General features: G+C 35.8%; 1 protein-coding gene across 1 annotated transcript; it reads left to right on the top strand.

Moving 5' to 3' along the window:
• The first annotated feature begins 18263 nt into the window (after positions 1-18263).
• Positions 18264-23089, top strand: LOC145164776 (beta-glucosidase 24-like). Its single transcript, XM_079083471.1, has 12 exons — positions 18264-18453; positions 19755-19824; positions 19916-19974; positions 20078-20153; positions 20233-20398; positions 20493-20733; positions 20974-21092; positions 21372-21589; positions 22084-22115; positions 22194-22296; positions 22373-22481; positions 22611-23089. The coding sequence occupies exons 1-12, from the start codon at positions 18340-18342 to the stop codon at positions 22954-22956; spliced, it is 1653 nt and encodes a 550-aa protein (XP_078939597.1). The 5' UTR covers positions 18264-18339; the 3' UTR covers positions 22957-23089.
• The last annotated feature ends 356 nt before the right edge of the window (positions 23090-23445 follow it).

Raw genomic sequence — 23445 nt, 5'->3', positions numbered from 1 at the left:
TAGCTTTGGCATATACACAGGACTCATCCTCGCTTCTCGAAAATCCAAACTCTTTGATTTTCTCATCGAAACAAAGATTCCATCTGCGAGATGCTTGTTTCATCCATAAATGGATTTCTCAAGCTTACACACTCTATTAGGGTACTTTGCATTGACAAAACCCTCTGGCTGACTCATGTAAACATCTTCAGCCAACTTCCCATTAAGGAAAGCAGTTTTGACATCCATTTTCCATATTTCATAATCATGAAATGCAGCTATGGCTAGCATAATCCTTATAGATTTAATCTTAGCCACTGGTGAGAAGGTCTCATCATAGTCAACTCAAGGAGTTTGAGTAAAGCCCTTCGCAACCAGTCGCGCCTTATAAGTGTGTACTTTCCCATCCATGTCGGTCTTCTTCTTGAAGATCCATTTGCACCCGACTATCTTACGGCCCGGTACATTGTCAACCAAGTTCCAAAATTGATTGTCATACATGGACTGTATCTCGCTGTCCATAGCCTCCTTCCATTTTGTAGAATCGGGGCCTGCCATGGCTACCTTGTAGGTGTTAGGTTCATCTAAGTTTACTAGTGTACTATCACTGATAAATGTGTCACCTTCAGTAGTAATACGGAAACCATAAAACTCCGGTGCCGTTCTAACTCTACTGGAACGCCTCAGAGGCAAGGACTCGTCAATTGGTTCAATAGGAGTTTCCTCCTCGGGTTGAGCGCTAGTGTTTGAGGTTCCTTCATCACTTAACTCTTGAAGCTCTTCAAGGTCAATTTTCCTCCCACTGTCCTCTTGGCATATGAGTTCTCTTTCACAGAAAACCCATCTTCTCGCAACGAAGACAACACTGTCACTCGGTCTATAGAAGAGATATCCAAAGGACTTCTGTGGATAGCCGATGAAAATACAACGCTCACTACGTGGTTTGAGCTTGTCGTGAGTCTCTCGTCTTACGAAAGCCTCGCAACCCCAAACCTTGATATGTGCTAAAGAGGGAACCTTCCCTGTCCACATTTCGTGAGGTGTTTTGGCAACCTTTTTAGTTGGGACTAGATTAAAGGATATGGGCGGCAGTCTCTAAGGCATACCCCCAGAATGAGATAGGTAACGAAGCTCGACTCATCATGGAACGAACCATGTCCAGCAAGGTTCGATTGCGCCTCTCAGACACACCATTAAGTTGTGGTGTCCTAGGTGGCGTCAATTGTGAAACAATTCCACATTCCTTAAGATAGTCGTGGAACTCGATACTAAGATACTCTCCACCTCGATCGGATCGGAGCATCTTTATCTTTCTGCCCAGCTGATTCTCCACTTCTTGTTTAAACTCTTTGAACTTTTCAATGGTTTCTGACTTATGTTTGATTAAGTAGATATAGCCATATCTACTGTAATCATCAGTAAAAGTCACATAGAAGCGGTTAGCATCCCTTGTGGCGGATCTGAAGGGTCCACACACATCTGTGTGTATGAGATCCAACAAACCCTCACCCCTTGCACAAGAACCAACGAAGGGTGACTTGGTCATCTTTCCAAGCAAACAAGATTCACATGTGTCATCCGACTTTAAGTCAAATGACTTCAACACTCCATCCTTTTGGAGTTGGGCTATGCGCTTCTTGTTGACATGTCCAAGACAACAATGCCATAAACATGCTTTATCCAAACTATTGGACGAATCAATATGCAACACATTATTTCCTAAGTTATCTACAACCATCACAGTTTCATATATACCATTACATGGCAATGCTTCAAAATAAAATTTACCATTATAATAAGCATTAATACTACCAATCTTATTATTAAATGAAAAAGTAAAACCTTGTTCATACAAACCTTGAAAGGAAATAATATTTCTCACCATATCAGACGAGTAGCAACAATTATTCAATTCTAAATTTAACCCACTACTAAGCAATAAAGAATAAACTCCAATATTGGTGACAGACGACTTTTTCCTATTCCCCATGATCAAGTTCATCTTCCTGTGCTCCACATCCCCACTTCCTTTTAGACCCTGCAAATTAGAACAAATGTGAAAACCACATCCTGTATCAAGGACCCAAGAATTAGCATGTGATGAGTTATTAGACAGAATAGTGTAAATACCTGCAAAGGTGGGCTTGATCTTCCCATCCTTTATGTCCTACAAGTATTTGGGGCAACTTTGTTTCCAATGCCCTTTTTCATGACAATGGAAGCACTCTGCTTCCTTTGGGTTGGGAGAGGGTTTAGCAGAACCAACTTTGGTCCCACTAGAAGAGGATCAATCATGGGAATTTCCCTTGTGGCTCTTAGAAGGAGCTTTCCTCTTATTTCCCTTCCCATGTCCAATTGCCAACACAGGGGCAGCAACAGTAGGAGTAGGTACAACAGATTTTCCTTTCAAACTGCTTTCAACAGTTCTCAAAAGACCTTGAAGCTTGCTTAGAGTGACCTCCTTTTGTTCATATGATAAGTCATACGAAATTGATCATAACAAGGAGGCAAAGATTTTAGGATAATGTCAATGACCAACTCTTCATCGAAGTTGACATTCAGCTTCAGCAAGCGGTCCACAAACCTTTTCATCTTTTGCAAGTGGGCCGTGATAGACTCCCCATCCTTCATTTTGATAGTAATCATGGAGGCAATGATTTCATACCTTTCCTGCCAAGCACTTTGATGGTACCTTTCCATCAAATCTTGGTGCATTTCATAAGGCCAAAAGTCCTCATAAGACTTTTGAAGCTCAGCAGTCATGGTAGCAATCATAATACACGACACCTTTGTCGCGTCCCTCTCATGAGTCTTATACTCAGCAATCTGTTCGGGAGTAACAGTGTTTTCATCAATCTCCTTTAGCTCTTTATCGAGAACATATTCTTTGTCGTCGTACTGAATGACCATTCGAATGTTTCGAATCCATTCATTGAAGTTCGATCCATCAAAAATGACCCTCCCACATAGGTTCATGAAGGAGAAAGAGTTGGAAGAGTTTGGGTTTGATGCGGTGTTTGAAGTAGACATCTGAAAAGAAAGACATAGTTTAGATTATATGGGGATCCTTAATATAACACCCAAATGAAATATTAAGGCTAAGACCCAACACAATATTTCACAATTCGGAAGAAGGATGTCGTAATCTAATTGCAAAATATTTGAAGGTAGGTAAATGACGATTTACCAATTTCCACCATGAAAAACGAAATTGATTATTAAGTTTTAAATGCATTGAAATTCTTAGATTCTTTTGAGATTCATTGAACTTTTCAATGACATGTTTAAATCTCGATTATGCCCTTCAAGTTTGTGATTGGGATACCGAAGATAACAAACAAGGTGTGAATATGCAAATGTGCTTGGTACTCTTGATGTTACATATCACCTAATCAATGTGCTGGTTAACCACACACGCTCCATTGATCTATGATAAACATCAAGCTACCGTTTTCCACCCTTGTTAGTCCCAAATTAGTGTGTCGGTTAACCATACACGCTCCACTAACGACTTAGCAAGGTGCAAAGTGCAATTTCATGGAATAACACCATTTTCACATTTTTCCTAAAGTAACTAAGATTGAGAATTTATAAAAGTTTAGTTACTTTATAATATCATTATACTTATTAATGAGGATTAATGTTCTATCCTACTCGTTCGGCTATCGACCCTCCACTACTCAAGAGTGTGGTGGGTAAGAGTGGATACCCAATGTCGGTGATATTATAGGCCGCTTCCTTAAACATCACTTATAGACTAACTTCGTGAATGAGGCCTACTAACGGTAAGATTGACTTGTCTTATATATATATATATATATATATATATATATATATATATATATATATATATATATATATATAAGTATTAAACTTTAATATTATAACTAGATTATAACTCGCGTTAAACGCGGGAAACACATAAAAAAACATACAAATGTCTACAAATATTGCATAATAGTTATAAAAATAAAATAAAGTTATGGTTATTGGTATAATTGAAATGTATAGAAGATACATTGAAATGGATAAATATCTATAATCGTTGAAGGACCTCTTTGTAGATAATATTTTTTGTTTTATTGGTTGAACGATCTTCCTCGTCACATATAGTTATGGTGTTGTCATATAAGCATAAGCATTCTAATTAGACGTTCCTTTCATAATAAGGTTACTTAATTTAAGCCTATATTGACGAGCAATATACCGTTTTTTTCACTGTATTAAATATTGACAACTATTTCATTTATTCAAATAAAGTCACAGAGTATAATTTATGGAATGTTAAATGTTATATGGATTTAATTTTATTATATCATCAATGAAAATTCTTTTCTAAATCATGATTGGTTTATTTTAAATTGATTATAAATATAAGTCCTAGCTTTTATGTTTGCTCTTATTTATTTGGCATTCGCAAGAACTTTGCATTAGTCTTGATGCAACTTTGAATAATTTTAGTATATCATCAATGTAATTTGGTATATCTTTCAATTATATTAAATATCAAATAATGACATTTCATTACTATTATGATAATTTAGTATATCATCAATGTAATTTGGTATATCTTTCAATTATATCTCGTTTGAATTAACATTTAATTCCTTCATTAAATTAAATTCATCATTAAACGGATATATTTTTGGAAAGCAATAATTATAATGTGACAACATTATCTAAGACATAAATGTTTGATATACTTTTGGAGGGAAAAAATCGGGATCATTAAAAAAATTTATATAAAGAAAATACAAATGTAAATTGGGTGAAATTATGGATGAAATTACTGACAAAAATTATTTTGGAGGGAATTGCAATTTGTAAGTTACAATACTATGACAAAATTCGAAATATGTATATTTGTTGTGTAAATTTATAAATTTTTTTGTTACTATATAAACATAAAACAAAGTAGGTTGGTATGTTATACAAGAAAAATAGTTTCAATGAACGTATGTAACTAAAAAATGGAATTTGAAGATGAAAAATTAAAACTTACAAATATGAAGACATATGATAAAAAAACGTGTGAAAGAGCTCTAACCACATTTGAACAATTTGTTAGAGAGAAGATCATAAATGGACCCTCTGATAATGATCAACGAATTATTTCCTGTATGACAAAAGATGAATTCTATAATTAATGGATTCGAAATGTTTTAAGTAATGCTAAAATAAACATGTATATTGAAGTGTAGATGAACATGTCATTTTCATGTAAACGACATGTTTTATGGTATCATGTAGGAAAATACTTTAGAAAATAAAATGTTTTAAACAATATATATACCATAGATCCTGAGCAACCAGGTTCATCAACCGTTTCTCCCTTGAATTTTCAATAATCACTTACATGGGATCAGTCGACACAACCTGACCAAGAAAATCTGGAACAAAAAAATAAACGGTTGTTGTATTACAGATGTGCAATACAATAAATATTTACGTGTAGATAAGGTAGAATGTTAAAATAAAATATTACCAAATGCAACACGAGTGTCGAGATTCTTCGCTATCAAATCCTGGATAGTCAATTATAAGAATCCACCTTAACAGAAAAATCATTTGATACATGAACTTTGGTTGTTTTGTATAAATTAATCTTATGCTTATGATCAAACAACATGTAATCTCATTTATTTCTGGCCATACCAAAACTACTAATTTCCCTTACAGATCTTTCGACAAAGAGGGTTTCAAACGAACTAATGAGATTTTTTTATTGTTGTTTGAATTTTAGTGCCATGTAAGTGAAAAAAATTGGTTAAGTCTAAAATTTTATAAATTAAAAGCAACATAATAATAAAAAGAAAAATTTTACCTACTCATTAATTAAAATCATGTCCAAGCTACCGAACATGTTTGGGTTGTTTTTGTAAGTTTGCTTCCAAAGCAAGAGTTCCTGAACACGAATATTCCAGGTTTTCTTGGATGCATCGATGTCAACAACCTTATCAAAGACGATCTCATCACGATTGTTTTGTGCCATGGGTGTAAAATGAAAGAGAAAACAATTAGAATTACAAAGAACGTTTATATGAAATAAAATGGACGTATAGAATGTATTTATCTATAAAGAGGTATGAAAGCGATTATAGATGTCAAAAAAATTGTTTCTATACTTAATTTCAAAGGATGCATAAATAGATTATATATTATTTCCTATTAAACTAACCTAAAAGTGTAATAGGATCATACCAAAATATTTTAAAATCATACCAAAATTAATAGGATTCTTATGACATAATAATTAAAAAAAATCATAATAATCTCTAATATATAAAAATAACATTTTCGTAATTAGTGTCAATTCCAAAGATAGTTAATTTCTGTTTTGTTAAAGGTACGTAATATTTTTTTCCTGTTTATTTGAAAAGTTTCAGAAAAGTAGTTAACCGATTTCATGTAATATGTGACAAAGAAAATGGAAATATATGAATACATATATTTGATATAGGAACAAAAAAATAATCGAAAAAAATATAAAAAGCGAAAGAAGGTACCGACCTTCTAGTGCACAACAACGAAGTTTTGAAGCAGAGAATGATGATGGAAGTTATAGGCAATAAGAATGATGTTGTAGGAGAATGTTTGAAGAAAAAAACAACGATTGAAAATAAGTGTAAGTCGCGTATTCAAGGATGAATCGTATATATATGTGATAGTTTGAATCTGATTTTTTTGGTATTAATGGTTTCCTAATAAAAATGGATTTTATATTAATGGTTTACTAATATAAACGTATTTATATTAATGGTTGATATTAGTGCCTAAATTGAAATTGTTTGTTGGTAATATGTTTTTAAAGTTGACCATATTAAAGCCTTTATAACCGAAAATTGAAGATTTAAAATATGGGAAGCTTTTATTGGAATTAAATACATTCCATTTCAACGGATGTAAGTTAATTTTGTTTGACAATTAAAAAGCTTTTATTGGAATTAGATACATTCCATTTGGGGAAGATGATGTCAGCAATTTGATCAAAGGGTGGAAAACATAGGATTGAAATACAATCAAGGGCCCATATTGTTTAAGATGATGTCATAAGGTTTATCTTTTAATAATATTTAGAGATAGTATATGGTTGAATTTTAAACTTTTAAAATTCTAGGGTTTGGAATTAAAGTTTCATAAATAAGACTTTTCAAATCTTAAAACTTGAGGGCAAGTTTTGAAACTCTTCAAACTCTTGAGTTCTAGAATTTATATTACATAAAAGAGACTTTTCAAGTTCCATAACTTGAGGACAAGTTATGAAACTCTTCAAGAGTTTTGGAATTCTATAACTCAAAGATTTAATGTTTCATGAATGAGACTTTTCATATTTCATAACTTGAGGACAAGTTATGAAACTCTTCAAGAAACATTTAGATCAAATTTAAACTAATACAATTATCAAATAAATAATATGTCATTTACCAATTTGATCTAATTTAGTTCATGTAACATGACAATTTCTAATTCTACAAATAATTTGTTTTTTCCACAAAATCAAGTAATTATCTTAAAATTGCCAATCATCATGTTATTGGATGGGGATAATCATTACCATATTAGTAAAATCAAATTTTATGAACCAAAACAATTTGTGGTAATGATCCTAATCCAAAACAGGTCAAAAACTCGAAAATTCTGCCAACGGATGAGCCAACTCGTCGAGCCAGGAAATGGACTCGTCGAGTTCATGGCCAAGTTCATCCAACTCGTCGAGTCCCTCTTAGGACTCGTCGAGTCCATCAGGCAGTGGCCAGAAACGTCATTTTTTCAACTTTGAAAATCAAACAATTGCATCAATATAATAGAAAACATCCATGGCTCTAATACCACTGATGAGTTTTATGTACTCTACCATTCCTATGGTGCACATACAACCCTCATGCTTTCGATCTAAGTTTTCTCTAATTATACATGAAACATTGGTTTTCCAAAGCATGAAGCCTAAACTAGCATACAACTAGACATATGAATCATAAAAACTAGTTAGAAGATTACCTCTTGTTGTAGCTTGCTTGTATTTGGCCATTACGAGCTTAGCACCCAAAGTGTGATGCCTCAAATGTCTCACAACACACCAAGAACAACAGGAGGCTTGTGAGGGAAAAGCTAGGAAGCACAAAATCGGCTAGTACTCTTCTTAGAATGCATGACCCGATTTTATGGAGTTAGGAGTTACTTTTATAGCCTAGGGTTTCATCCATGCAAACCCTAATTCACCATGACTCTTCACATTTCATAGGCCTTTTGGGATAAACCTTCATGGACTCTCATAAAGATTTAGTCCAACCCTAATCAACATGGGTCAATGGTCCAAACTATAAGTATCATTGATTTACTTGATCAGTCCCCGTAAATTTAATCAGTCTCTTTTGATCACTAAATTAATTCCAAATTAATTCTTGATCAATACTAATTAAATAATATGATTTCTCAATTAATATATTATACTTATAATATATTAATAAATCACAAATAACCTATTTCTCAAATATCCATCCTATCAAATTGTTCCAGTGAATTGCAACCCAAATGGACCATGCTACTTTCGGGTCAAATACATACCAATTATAGTTATGAGCTTAGACACCTAATCCAACACTTTAACCATTGACTTTTGATTTACATTGACTTTTGATCAAACCCATAGTTTTGGAAGGTAAGTTAAGGGTGTACTTGGTATGGTTGTATAGGTGGTATATAACATCTGTATTCGCGGTAGTAGGAGCGGTAGCAGTTGCTCATCGTTGGATAGGTGATTATCCTCACTATAATAAACGGTCGAAGGCACCAATGCCAACCCTTTGGATTATGTTGTAGGAGAATAACTGTCTTCGTGACACTTACCGATATGCCTGTATGTGCTCATTATCTTTGTGACTCTTGCTAGTATGATTATATGCTTAGTTGTAGGGGTGAAATAGACCCGTACCAATTGAAAGATATCGAAGGAGTCGGAAGGGACTCTATGAGTAGGAAGGGACTTAGGGAGTCGGAAGGCAATAAGAGATTCGGAAGGGACTCAGGGGTGAAATAGACCCGTTACAGCCTTAGTATGATATGTATGTATGGTATGTGGTATTTTGGGGAACTCACTAACCTTTGTGCTTACATTTTATGTTTACATGTTTTTCAGGTACTTCCGATTCAAAAGGGAATGGCTCGACATGATCACATCACATCCACCTGTTTTTGACATTTTATGATTTTGGGATTGTACTCTGATAACTATTTTTTTTTCTTTGACATACTTGATGGTTTTTGAAACATATGGTTGATGGTCCGGTCGATCTTTAAACAAAAAATTTTACTTAGTACTTTTGGGATATTAAAAGTTGGTATCAGAGCCTTGGTTTGAGGGATTCGGGCACACTCTTGAGTGTGTCCGAACTCAAACTGAGGAATTAAGTGCAAAGAAAAAGATTTTTCAAAAAGGATTTTTATAAAATGGGGTGTGATGCATGCAATCGAACGAGCTCAAATAAGTGTTCCTAAAATACCAATACATGTTTATTGATTCAGTATGTGAATATGTGGATAGCATGCTAGATTAGGGCTAAGGATCTGCTCAGAATTGTATGTTAGGAGAGATGCCTTTGTAAGCCTATTGTATAAGCCTCTAGAACAACATGTTAGTCTGGATTACAGATGATATGATATGATGGTCTATTAGATAGTGTTCTAGCTAGAACTCGATGCTCGAATGCTGCTTGCTTTGTGCTTTTAGGAACTATGTAACAACGTAAATTTCCAAAACAATTTTTCATTTTTAAATCATACTTTCAATCACACGATAATCACAAAACATAATGTATCCACTGTGTCATAATAAAACATGTCCCGGAATCTTAATAACATAAACTCTATAAGTGTGTACGGATCATGCCGGCGCCTTCCCGCGATCATCACTAGTACCTGAAACACATAATATAACAACTGTAAGCATAAATGCTTAGTGAGTTCCCCAAGATACCACATACAACCCATACGCCTTTCCAAGCCATAACTCTGTAGGATCTTCCGATCCATGTGTCTCAGGGGACTTCCGTCCCGAATCCCGGTAGACCTTCTGGTCCTACCCGTATCGACCTTCTAGTCCGTAACCACTTGACCTTCCGGTCCATATCATCTTGACCTTCCGGTCCATATCATCTTGACCTTCCGGTCCTTATCGTACATAACATACATAACACATACATATCACATAACAACATATAGCTCATACATCTCATAGCATATAAGACCTTCCGGTCACACATAGGTACCCTTCCAGGTACAGTATAGTGAGAAGACTCACCTCAATGAAGTCGGATAAACTTTCGTGCTCAACGTCCCGACTTAGCCTCCTCCTATTATTCAAATAACATCCCCGATCAATATTCTCTCGTGATCTCATCTCTACAGATTGGGTAGAAGGCCATTCTACCCTTCCCTGAACTCTCTTGAATCAGTCTTGACCAGAACCCTAAGGTCAACGAAAGTCAACGGTCAAACTTTGACCCGACTCGTCGAGTGCACAAGGGCGACTCGGCGAGTCCATGCGGGTCCTCTGAATCCTTTCAGCCTCTCTTGGCTCGTCGAGTCATCCTTCCACTCGACGAGTTACACCTGTCACGAATCGCGGGGCAACCCCGACTCGACTCGTCGAGTCCACTTATGGACTCGGCGAGTTGCTCCCATAACAACTCTCAAATGACCTTCTGAGGTCAGATCTGCTTCTCTAAACTATAGATCTGGCCTTCAAGTGCTCAAAGGTCACGTAAAGGTGCAACCTTTATGTGCATGCAACCCACATCAACTCATAAATGGAGAAATAACTCTAAAAAATGGCAACCTAGTCTCCAATCCTCCATGAACAAGCATAAATCAGAATGGGAAAGGTTCTCTGGACCTCTATGGGTCCAGATCTGAGGTCTAACCTAGCAAGGGACCATAACCTCAACCTTTCAAGCCTAAAAAGGTTTATAGAAAACCCTAAATCATAGATCTTAACCCAAAACAGAAGGGAAGTTCGATTTGATACCTCAATAGTGTAGATCTGAACTTGAAAACCCTGGATCCACAGCTCCCTTGACCTCCTCTTGTTGGAAACTACTTCTCTTTTGCTAAAACACACAAGAAATGGTGAATTAGCCTTCCTCTTGCACCACGAACGTTCTCTTTCTCTCTCTAGGGTTTCTCAGGGGTGAAGTGGCCGCAATGGAGGCTATAAAGGCCTTTAAATAGGGCACATGCCCCGAGAATTAGGGTTTCACTTAACAGCGCGGACTCGCCGAGTCCACGCATCGACTCGTCGAGTCCTTCATTAAATCAGACCAGAAATGCACGATCCCACTCGGCGAGTCTGAGCGCCTACTCGCCGAGTCCCTCTCTAAAATTCAATATAAATACTTAAAATAAGATACCTGGGAATCCGGATGTTACAAACTACTATTAATACTAGTTAGCTATCAAGCGAATATGATAGGTTACATGTTACAAAAATTAGATAGTTTGAGAAGGTTAGATTTAACTCTATTACGCAGCTCTTGTTTGAGTCCAACCGTTGTAGTGTGATACCTTACATTAAAAGAATTATGTAGTGTCTGTTTCATGTAATTATATTTGTAAAGTAGTTAGCGGGTGTTAGTGGGAGTTTCTTCTACAGCTGATGGCAAAGAGTAGCGGGAAGGGAATCCTAAGAGAACCTCGGAAAGATGCTAGTTTATCAGACTTGTTGTTTAGCGGTAGTGTATAATGTTTGGTAGCAGGGAGTCACTTAGGGAATCAGGACGAATCTTGAGGAAAGTATGGATATGCGTGGAAGGTAGTATTGTACCCGTACTACTGAAAGCACAAGATCCGTACTCGAGGCAAGATAAGTCATGAGGATACTAAGGAAATCACTATGTGTGGAAATTTTTTGAGTGTTTTCTGATGGATGTATTGTTTATTTTCAGTATGGTGGTCACTTAAGGTGGTTCACGTCCTGGTGAGGGATTGGGTTTGGGTACTGGAGTTGGATCCTTGGATGATCATATGCGAGAGTTCATTTCGTCTGAGATTACCCTCAACATTCAGGAGCAGACTCCTGTGATCTTTCGTATGATCAAGGAGGCCATTTATGGAGTTGATAGATGAGTGTCTGGGCGCATTACATACTGATATGGTGGCTATTGTGGGTGCACACTCATTGACTTTTCAAGAGTTTCGTGAATGTGGGGCTCCCGAGTTCTTTGGGAAGAAGGACCCTATTTCTAGTAGATGATGGTTGGTGGACATCGGGAACGCCTTCCGGTCTAGCCTCTGTCCCAAGGAGGAGAAGATCAGACTTGCATAATGTCTTCTGAAAGACAGAGCCCGTGACTGGTGGGAGGAGGTAGGACATGCCTTGGGAGGCAAGGCTGTTGAGGAGATGTCTTGGGGTGATTTTGTTATGAGGTTCAGGGCTAAGTTTGCACCAGTGATCGAGGTCCAACAACTGACGAGGGAGTTCCAAGACCTTCGTCAGACTACTGAGTTAGTGGCAGAGATTACTGCCATGTTCTGAAAGAGAGCATTGCTAGTTCCGCAGTATGTAGTGGATGAGGAGATGAAGAAGGCCAGGTACCATGGTATGTTGAAAGATGAGATACAGGAGTTCGGGAGCATGTCTAGATGCAAGACATTGGAGGATATGATAGCTCGGGCTCGTGAGCGGGAGATTGATCTAGAGACTGTGAGGAAGAGGAAATTGGTTCAGGAACAGGTATCGGAGGGCTTGGGTAAGAAGCCCAAGGTTTTTGATTCGCGATTATGAGGCCAGTATGGCCGGGACTGCTGTAGCAAGTGAGTAAAGGAGCACAATGGAGTTTGTAGAATGGGTGGGTCCGGCTGCTACAAGTGCGGTAAGACCAGTCAGTTTAGCAGGGATTGCCCCACCACCCACGTATCTGATCTGATTTGCTTTCATTGCAATCAGAGGGGCCACAAGAAGGCCCATTGTCCGAGCTTGGTGGGGGGAGCGGTGATAGGACCTGCTCCAGCTACACTGAAGATCATCGACGGTCACCAGGGTAAGGCAGATGTGCCGGTTGCGAGGAGCCGATCTTTCCAGTTGTCATTTGAGGAGGCTCGCACAACGCCAAATGTGGTTACATGAATGTATTTTTGTAACACTTGAATTTGGTAAGTTTCACATTTAACCCCTTTTTATCAAAACTTTGCAATTTGGACCTTAAGCTAGTATGCGGGGAGTACAGGGTGGTATGCTTAGCGTACTAGCCCGAAGTTGATCGTGGAGCTCATCCACGTACGTTGGGCGTATGTGGAGTACGCATGGCGTATATGAGAATTAATGAAACCCTAATTTTTAGGGTTTGCACCCTATTTAAACCTTATGAAAGCCTCATTTGGTCATGTTTAGCTAGCATCCACCCTCCTTTGTCAAGAAATCGAAATCCTAATGTGTGTTTGAGAGTTTTGAGTCTTAAAGAGTGTTTGTTGGTGATTTGTAAAGGAGAATAAGAAGAGGACCATTTGGAGAAGTGCCTTGAGCTTGAAGATCCGGGGTTAGCTCATCATTTGCAAGCTTTTTGAGGTAAAAAGCTCGCATCTTGATGATTCATAATGCTAGATCTAGTTATGTTGTCATTTTATGCTTTTTGAGTCCTCAAAGTGGTTGATAAGCTTCTTGACTCACTCCAGAAGTTATGGTGTTAGATCTAGGCTTCTTTTGGTCCCTTTATTCATAAAAATGCAAGCTTTATGATGTATCTTGGACCATGCATGTGTTAAGACCTTGGTTAAGTCCTTTTTGAGCTCTTGATCCCCATTAAGACATGTATGTATGTAAAGTTTCCAACTTTATGTGAGAATTCACCCTAAGGAATCAGAAATGAGAGTTTGGCTTCAAGTCTCAATGGATTAAGTTCTTAATCAAGTGGGGTGGTCAACTGGGGAGTACGTTGGGCGTACCAAGCTGGTACGCTGGGCGTACTAGCCCCAGAGGGTGTACGCTAAGCGTACAAGCTGAGTACGCCCCTCGTACTCAGCAGATGGGTTGCATATTTTGGGCTTCTTGGTTTTGGGCCCATGCTGGACCTTAGGAGGTTAGGGTCTTGTTGGGTCATCAGATTTCTATTTTTGGGTTAATGTCATTATGTTGGGTTCTTATGGGTTGAAGGACCACGAGGGGATTTGGGCCCAATTTGGAAGATTGGGCCATAATTGGGCTTTGGGTGACTATTTTTAGAATTGGGCCTTTTTGAGTAGTTGGTTTGGGCTTTGGCCTTGGGCCAAATTAAGTAAAGGGAAAATGGTCTTTTACCATATTATAGACTCTTAGCATGAGTCGGGTTCCAATTATTAATTGGATGTTATTTTATGATGATAGCGCGGGGATTTTCGGACCAATAGCCAGAGATTTATCTGTGAGATTCAGCAGTTTGAGGTGAGTTTCCTCACCGTGTTTAGCGGGTCGAAGGCACCAATGCCGACCCATGGTTCATTATGTTAGGATGCTAGATGTTTGTGTGACTCTTGCATGTGTATGCATTGGTATGAATACCGAGCGAGGCTTGATGTCGGGCGAGGCCCGATGACTGTATTGTATGCTATTGTCTTTGTGATTATCGCATGTGTTAGTATGATTTTATTTTTATATGTTTATATGTGTACCGGGCGAGGCCCGATGTTAGGCGAGGCCTGATGATTGACAGATTTGTAAACCGAGCAAGGCTCGATGCCGGGCGGGGCCCGATGAAGAGCGGGGGCCCAATATGTGTTTATTATGTATGGTATGTCGTATTTTGGGGAACTCACTAAGCTTTGTGCTTACAGTTTTTAGTTTATGTTTCAGGTACTTCCGGTTCAAAAGGGAAGAGCCCAGGATGATTGCAGAGCACACACCAACTCATTCCGCATTTTATGATTTACTCTTATATTTTATGATGTAGTGATACACTTTGATCCATCTTGGTTGTATGACAATATTTTTTATTACCATTTTATAAATTTAAAAAAATGAAATTTTTGGGTCTTATTTTTGGGATGTTACAATTTTCTCCCTATTTCATTTATTGTTCTGATGCTTATGCTTATTATATTTGTGATGTTATTTAGGGACGTTCCTAGTGAACGGTGTTCCAGCTTTAGTTTTGTTTGATTTGGGCGCCACCTGATCGTTTGTATCTCTTGCGCTCAGCAAGAGGTTCGGTGACGCTCCAGGGGAGCTTGATTATCCATTAGAGGTAGAGATCGCCGATAATCGTCCGGTATGGGTATCAAGGGTTCATCGGGGTTGTGTTCTGGAGCTATTTAGTGAGTGGTATCCGATTGATTTGGTTCATATTCCTTTACACGAGAGCAAGGTGATCGTGGGGATGAATTGGTTGAGCCCTAATGGAGCAATGATAGATTTCGCGCACCAGTTAGTTCGGGTTCGAACCCCAAGTGGGGGATAACTAGTTATTCATGGCGAGGGTCCTCACAATGGACCGGTTCTTTTTTCAGCTGTGAGAGCTAGGAGATACCTATATCAGGGTTGTTTTTGGTTTTGTGGCTTATGTATTGGACACTAGAGAGGAGATAAAGAGGAAGATTGAGGATGTGCTAGTCGTTCGAGAATATTCGGATGTGTTCTTCGAGAGTACAACCGATAGCGACAAAAAAATATTCAAATCTCGTTGTCATCCGTCTTTATATGTGTAATTTTATTTGGATTCTTCTTTTTATAAATTATAACAATATATAGAGTCTTGGAAAGCTTTGTTAATGGGATCCTCTCAATAAATCTAGAGCATACAATTTCGTCCATGCTTGCCATTAGAAAATATTAACACTAAAGAGGTCATTTAGAGTTCGTTGAATTTGCTTTCTCTGTGACATATTTTATGTACTATCAACTAATATATCATTAATAATTGAAATATATACATGTCAAGATTGACTTAACATTTTCTACAAAATCTTCTCAAAATGGACCAAGAATGGCTATAAAAATGACTGATTTATAACTTTTCAATATCACTACGAAATATCCATAAATTCCGGACTATACTCTATAATATATAATGTCAGATTTCGAAATACTTTTATGTTACGTCTTATCAACCACCATGTACACTCGAACAAACTATTCATGTCACCCACGTCCTGCAAGAGATCCCATGAGACTTTTTGACATCATTAGAACATTTATAACTAATCTAAAATATTGCATTCAAGAGAAAATAAATATTTTTTAAATTCCTAAATAAAATGATTAATTAACTCTTTATAAAAGTTAGTTTTGTTAATATCCCATTTTTTTTAATTAGAGAGTTGCTTAGACTACTCGGTACAGGCCCGTGGAGGAGCGTTATTGCCTACGTGGCACTGCCTCCACGACATTACCACGGGCGCAACACCGCCCCCTACCCGTTATGTGGTCATTCGTTGTCACTGTAACGAACGATAACGCGTCTTAATTTTTTAAATTTTCTCATTTTTACCATCGAAAAACTGTAACATTCTTAAAAAAAAAATCTTTACCTATAAAATCACCACTTTTCTCTCTATCTCATAAATTTAATTACCGATTTTCTCTCTATTTCATATACTTTCAATACATTTAAAAAAAATGAATCCGTTCGATGATAGTGATGACGATGATATGTTTGTCTCTATGATGTACGAGTATTGCATGAGCATGCTACTATAACCAAATCCAGCTCCTCTATTAACCAGGCGTGCGACGTTAAACAGAGATCGTGAAGAAGGGTACAAATGTTTAGTTCACGATTATTTTGTGGATGATTATGTCTACCAGCCACGCGATTTCAAAAGAAGGTTTTGTTTGCAGAAAAATGTTTTTGTTCGGATAGCCAACGCATTGGAAAGCAGGTATTGTTTCTTTAAAATATAGCTTTTACATAATTTAAATACATTGTTTCTTTCAAATATAGATATTACATATTAAATATATGTTTAGGTATGAATTTTTCCAAATGAGATATGATGCTAGAGGTAAGCGAGGATTCACAGGGTTGCAGAAATGTGTTGCCGCAATTAAGCTTATGGTAATGAGAGAGCCGCCTGATTCGATTGACGATTATATGAGAATGTCTGAGAGAACTGCAAGAAAAAGTTTGTATAGATTGGCAATGGGTGTTGTCGAAATCTTCGGTGACGTTTATTTGCGCAAACCTTCTTTGAATGATGTACAACAATTATATGTGGCGCATGAAGAAAGACATGGTTTTTCGGGTATGCTTGGAAGCATTGATTGCACATACTGGAACTGGAGAAATTGTCCTGTGGCGTGGAAAAGCCAATACGCAAGTGGTCATCATGGAACGCCTTCGTTGGTATTAGAGGCTGTTGCGTCCCAAGATTTATGGATTTGACATGCTTTTTTTGGGGTTACGGGTTCGAACAACGATGCGAACGTTCTTGATCAAACACCAATATTCGACGATATTTTGTCAGGAAAGGCACTAGATGCTCCTTTCACAGTGAATAAAAACGAATATAAGTTTGGGTATTACCTTACGGATGAAATATATCCAGCATATTCCACATTCGTGAAGGCGTTTCGACACCCAGTAACACCAAGAGACAAATTTTTCAAGAGAAAACAAGGAGCACATAATGATATGGAACGTGCTTTTGGAAATCTGAAGTTGAAATGACACATAGTTGAATATGCGACCCGACCATATTAGTTAGACGTTCTACAAGATATTATGTATGCATGTATCATAAAGCATAACATGGTGGTTGAAGATAAAGGACGGAACATTGCGGAGTATTCGGCTTCGGAGCCCAGACACCTGCAATTTCAACCCGGGACAACGAAATATTTATTTACATAGGATCGTAGATATTCAAGACGCACGAAAACACATGCAACTTCGAGAAGATTTGGATGATTTTATGTACGATGGAAATAAAAATGAATAAATTAGGGGCAAAATGTAATTTTTGTAAATGTTATGTTTTTTGTAATGTTTTTTAAATGTCATGTTTAATTAAAAAACCTAAGTTTTATTTAAATAACATGTTTTAATTAATTTTGTTTAAAAATTAGAAATTAAATCGAAAAAAAAAAAGAAAAAAAAATGATGACATAGAGTGTTATAACTAGTTGTCAATTTCTTCCATTTGGTATTATAACACCTTATTGACATGACATGTGGGGTGATAACTTTTGGACGTGATAATACTCATTAACTAGTTGCCCATACCCATTAGTCTTTCAATTTAAAAAAAAAATATCATACATTAAATAAAAACGTACTTGTATAAAATTATCTATACAAACGTTGGGAAGATAACTTATTTTGGCTATAAATTGGATGTCAAACTCATGGTTTCTCTTTGACAACTTAAAAAGTGAATATCCAATCCAAATCCAAAGATATGGAAGCAATTCCACCAAACAAGGGATACATAATTTCCTCTTTCCCCAATCTTGTAGACAGCTCAGATTTCAAATCTGATTTTGCTTGGGGTGCTGCCACTTCTGCTTATCAGGTATGTTTTGGCATCCTACTATTTCGATTTTTCTAAAAAAGGGCTTAAATTTATGAATCTTTAATTTATAAATGAGTCACATGATGGCATTACGATAAGAAAAAGAAAACATAATATGTGGAATTTCGATTTCTACATTTCACCACTTTCCACCACTAATCAACATGAAGCACTCCACAAACCAATAAGTGGAAGCATTGCAAAACCCAGATCTGTTCATATGGTCGACCTTGAATCACTCTTATCCCAAGAATAAAACCATTTAAATGTAAACCCAGTGATGCAGCCTTACAAATTGAAACCTGCAAATCTAAATCTTGAAGATATACAATCAAATTGCTATCCCAATCGAAAATCATGTAAACCCAATGAACAAAAACTCAGATCCAAAAAAACAAAACGAAAAAGAAGATAAACGGTAGGGATTGGGAGGAAGATGAAGTTGTTTTCTTGTTTTCGAAACCAGATCCTAGATCTAAAAAACGAAAACCGAAAACACTGATCTATGTTTTGGAACCTCCACATATTTATTAAAAATTGGCTCAGATTAATCTTTAGTTGGGATTATGTTAGGGAAGAAACCCTTTGATGAATCCCACTTTATCTGGGAAGATGAACACTACTGAAGCCAAAACAATTAATAAGAAGAAGAATAGACAAAGAATGGCGAAAAACCGATTCCCTTTATTTCTGCGTCTAAACTCACAATGGTCAAAAGCCATTTTTGACTTTTTTTTTTCACTCAAACTTACATCTTTAGTCCCTAATGTATAGTAAGTTGGTTACATTTAGCCTTAGACATAGTTTTATGCCACTTTTGTCTACAATCTCCACATTAGCTTTTACAACTAAGTCCAACCTTTTTTTTGGGTACATCCGAAAGTAAAAGTCCAAACTTTTAATATTAGTATATTACATTTTACCCCTATTTATATTTAAAAATATTCTTGTCTTTTACTAATTAATCTATTTTGTCATGTATACAAATAAAAAAATAAATATTATATATCGAGAAATGTACCATTAGAGAGCATTTGTAAAAAGAATAAAAAATACATTAATATTAAATACTAAAAAACTTAACAATTATATTAAAATTTTTTGTATATATTTATAACTATATAATAAACATGATAATTTCTATCGTCTTTTCTTTTTATAATAATACGTGTGCTTAAAAACAGCAAATTAGATGTGGTGGTAACTGGTAATCAACAATTATCTTCCATTTTTACTGAAAAACATGTGGAATTTCAATCCAAGATTCCGGTTAAGATAACATTAAGTCTGGTTTCATGTAGATTGAAGGTGCTGCATCTGAAGGTGGTAGAGGTCCATGCATTTGGGATATCTTCTGCCAGAAGCACCCTGGTCTTTCTTATTTTCATTCTTTGTAAATACATACGTGACCTTTTATTAATTTAACTTGATAAAAACTTGTTTTGAATTCTACTGCATGCAGATGCCATCGTTAATGGTGATAATGGAAACAACGGTACTGAGGCTTATTATAAATACAAGGTAATATAAATATATAATCCTGCTTAACCTTTATATTCTCTTAAAGTTAAATGAGAGATTCATTAATCCAAACCCCTTTTATTTTGAATATATATACAAACAGGAGGATGTGCAAATGATAAAGAAAATGGGTGTAAATTCCTATAGATTCTCAATTTCATGGAGCAGAATACTTCCAGGTGAATTACAAGTAAATGAACCTTAATCCTTATATGCATTTTATTTAAAGCTGTAATTAAATTGTTGTTCACTTTTTAGGTGGAAAACTAAACAAGGGCATCAACAAGGAAGGTGTTGATTACTACAATAACCTGATCAATGAGCTCATAAGCAATGGAATTACGCCATATATCACTCTCTTCCATTGGGACACTCCCGAAGCCCTGGAAGAAGAATACATGGGCTTCTTAAATGAAAAGATAATGCAAGTTGAGAGAATAACTTTTATAACTTTTGATTTTTCTAAACCACAACCTCAAACTAATTAGATTATTGTTGTGTGTATATTTGATTATTAGATATGACTTTATGAGTTATGCGGGATTTTGCTTCTTGGAGTTTGGTGATCGGGTTAAGAATTGGATCACAATAAATGAGCCACAAGCTTATGCTTCGAATGGATATGCTAGTGGCACTTATGCACCTGGCAGAGGAAAGAAAAACGGTGTTGGGAATCCTGGCACTGAGCCCTACATTGTGGGCCACAACCTGCTCCTTTCTCATGCTGCTATCGTGGACCTATACCGCCAAAGGTTTCAGGTACTATATGTTAGTGGATCCTACATCAGTGCGACACTATCCAATAAGTGTCTATATATACAGGAGTCTCCCCTCTTTCTATAAGAGCTCTTTTGGAGAGACAATCTTGGACTCCACGTATATCTTTACATTATATATACCTTCTATATACATATTCCTAATAAAATTACCCACATATATGGACAAATAACATTTTTTAAATGTTCTTAATAAATCACGTGGGTTCAATATATCATTTAGGAAAGCCAAGGGGGTAAGATTGGGATAACATTGAATACATACTTTTTCGAGCCACTTAATTCTGAGAAGCAGGAAGACAAGGATGCAGCCATCAGAGCCTTAGACTTTATGTTTGGATGGTGAGTCTATATAATTATATATTAATGCCAACCGTATTTTTAAAGGAGTTAGGTTTCAGATTTTAGAATATTACAATATTTGTGTTTCTGATATCAACCATTGATTAATTCAATCTAATTCACCAGAGTCATGTTAGTGTAGCCCAAATCGGTGGAATGTCTTTATATATGTTGGAGTTTCCCTCTTTCGATAAGACGAAACCTATACAGACAAATCTTTTGCTTAATTATTTTATGAGAATCAAGTAGTAGTATATGAATATGACCAATAATTTTCAGGTTCATGGAGCCATGCTTTAGTGGCAAATACCCGGACATTATGATAAAAAATGTTACAGGTGGTCGTTTGCCTGAATTCACACAAGAGCAAGCCAATTTACTCAAGGGTTCTTACGATTTTATTGGGTTCAATTACTATTCTTCGTATTACGCCACCACTTTAAAACCAAGTCAAGAGCCATCCTACTTGACAGATAGCCTTGTTGATAAGCGGCCAGGTATTTTTCATAAAAGCCCCTCTAAAATTTCAAGAATCAGCCCTTAACTTATATAACGTATATTAATTATATCATGTACTGTTTAAAGTTTTATATGATATTTGTATTAAAATTTTGACATATAACCTTATTTATTTAGAACATATTATTAAATTTGTATATAACTTTTAACTAGTTTACTCAAAAAAACTTAGTTTAGTACCTGAAATAGATAACATCAAAAAGTGATATTTATTTAATTAAAAATGAACCATTTAGCAATTCATTGGTAAATTTTTATCAAGAGTTCAATCAACGATGAGGCTTTTATTTCGCATTTTAGAGATTACAATTCATATATATTTATTTCTATTTAATGTAATTACGACAACATTCAATATTGGTATATCGATTTGAAGATATTAAATGAGATCCTTAGTTATACAGTGTTAAAAGTTTATATATGTTCACGAATTACTCAAAGTTGGAACTAAGCGTTGCTTTTTATTTTTCAGAGGGTCTTGATGGGAAACTTATTGGTCCAAAGGTATACTTGTATTTGATGAGGTGTAATTATCATATTTAAATTTATTTCTTAATTTATTTCATTGATCAAATTTTGTAGGCAGCCGGTGACTGGTTGTATTCCTATCCACCTGGATTTTACAAAGTGCTGATGCACATAAAACATACTTATGGAGATCCAGTGATTCTCATAACAGAAAATGGTACTCAATTTTGATGTTTAATAATATATTGGAAATATTATGTTGTGATGATCAATCAAGTGGACTATTTCTGTAGGGTGGTCTGAAGAAAATCACAACGATATTGAAATTGAAGTAGCTTGTGCTGATATTAAACGTATTGATTATCACCATTCACATCTTCAATATCTCCGAGATGCAATTAGGTAAATTTATACTGTATATGATGTATCATTGCTTTATTGTAATTATGAAAATTAATAATGTATATAATCAATGTATTGTTGTGTCTCGTTTCCCTTTTTCTAATAAAACCATGTTACAATGTTATGTAGGGATGGCGTTAGAGTAGTGGGGTACTTTGCATGGTCACTAATGGATAATTTTGAGTGGAAAGATGGATATTCTGTTCGGTTTGGTTTGTTTTATGTAGATTACAATGATGGAAAATACACAAGGTACCCAAAGAACTCTGCAATATGGTTCATGAATTTTCTTGAAAACCACAAGAAAGTATCTGAAAAGAAGAAGCTTCATGAAGGTGATACAAAGAAGCTAAAAAATACATATAGGGTTAATGAGCAAAAAAAATTGTATGTTTGGTACTTTTATACCATTTTTTTCTTGTCCGTGCTTGTTACTTCATGCATCCTATATAACTTTGATGTGCTTTTTGGCTAGATGTCAGTTAACTATTATTTTGGATTATTTTGAGTATGTTATGTTCTTACTTGATAATAATAATAAGTACTTGTATACTATGACATGTTTATATTGGATAATAATTTCAAGAAAGTTTGTTTTGGGTTTGAAATTGAAGTCTATTGTTCCTTCTTATTCTAGTACGGGATATGCGTTTTCCATTGGACAAATACGTAGGTAATCCATTTAGGGGTTAGCTGTTTTATAATATTAATAAAAATATACATCCTGAAAGATATGTACACGTATATTTGGGGGATTAGTTTAGTTATAAAATTTGTAACCACACGATTCAAGTCAATATATATATATATATATATATATATATATATATATATATATATATATATATATATATATATATATATATATATATATATATATGGCTTCTTTAATCGAAAGCGGATCGAAACATATAAATTTCACTAGATGTAAAAAAAAGTTGACATGGAAGAATCATCCCCTATT

This window comes from Lactuca virosa, chromosome 1 (assembly GCF_052849685.1).
Source record: "Lactuca virosa cultivar CGN04683 chromosome 1, Lactuca_virosa_CGN04683_v6, whole genome shotgun sequence".
Taxonomy (NCBI): Eukaryota; Viridiplantae; Streptophyta; class Magnoliopsida; order Asterales; family Asteraceae; genus Lactuca; species Lactuca virosa.
Note: the sequence above shows the minus strand (reverse complement) of the source record. Positions and strands in the feature narration are given on the sequence as shown.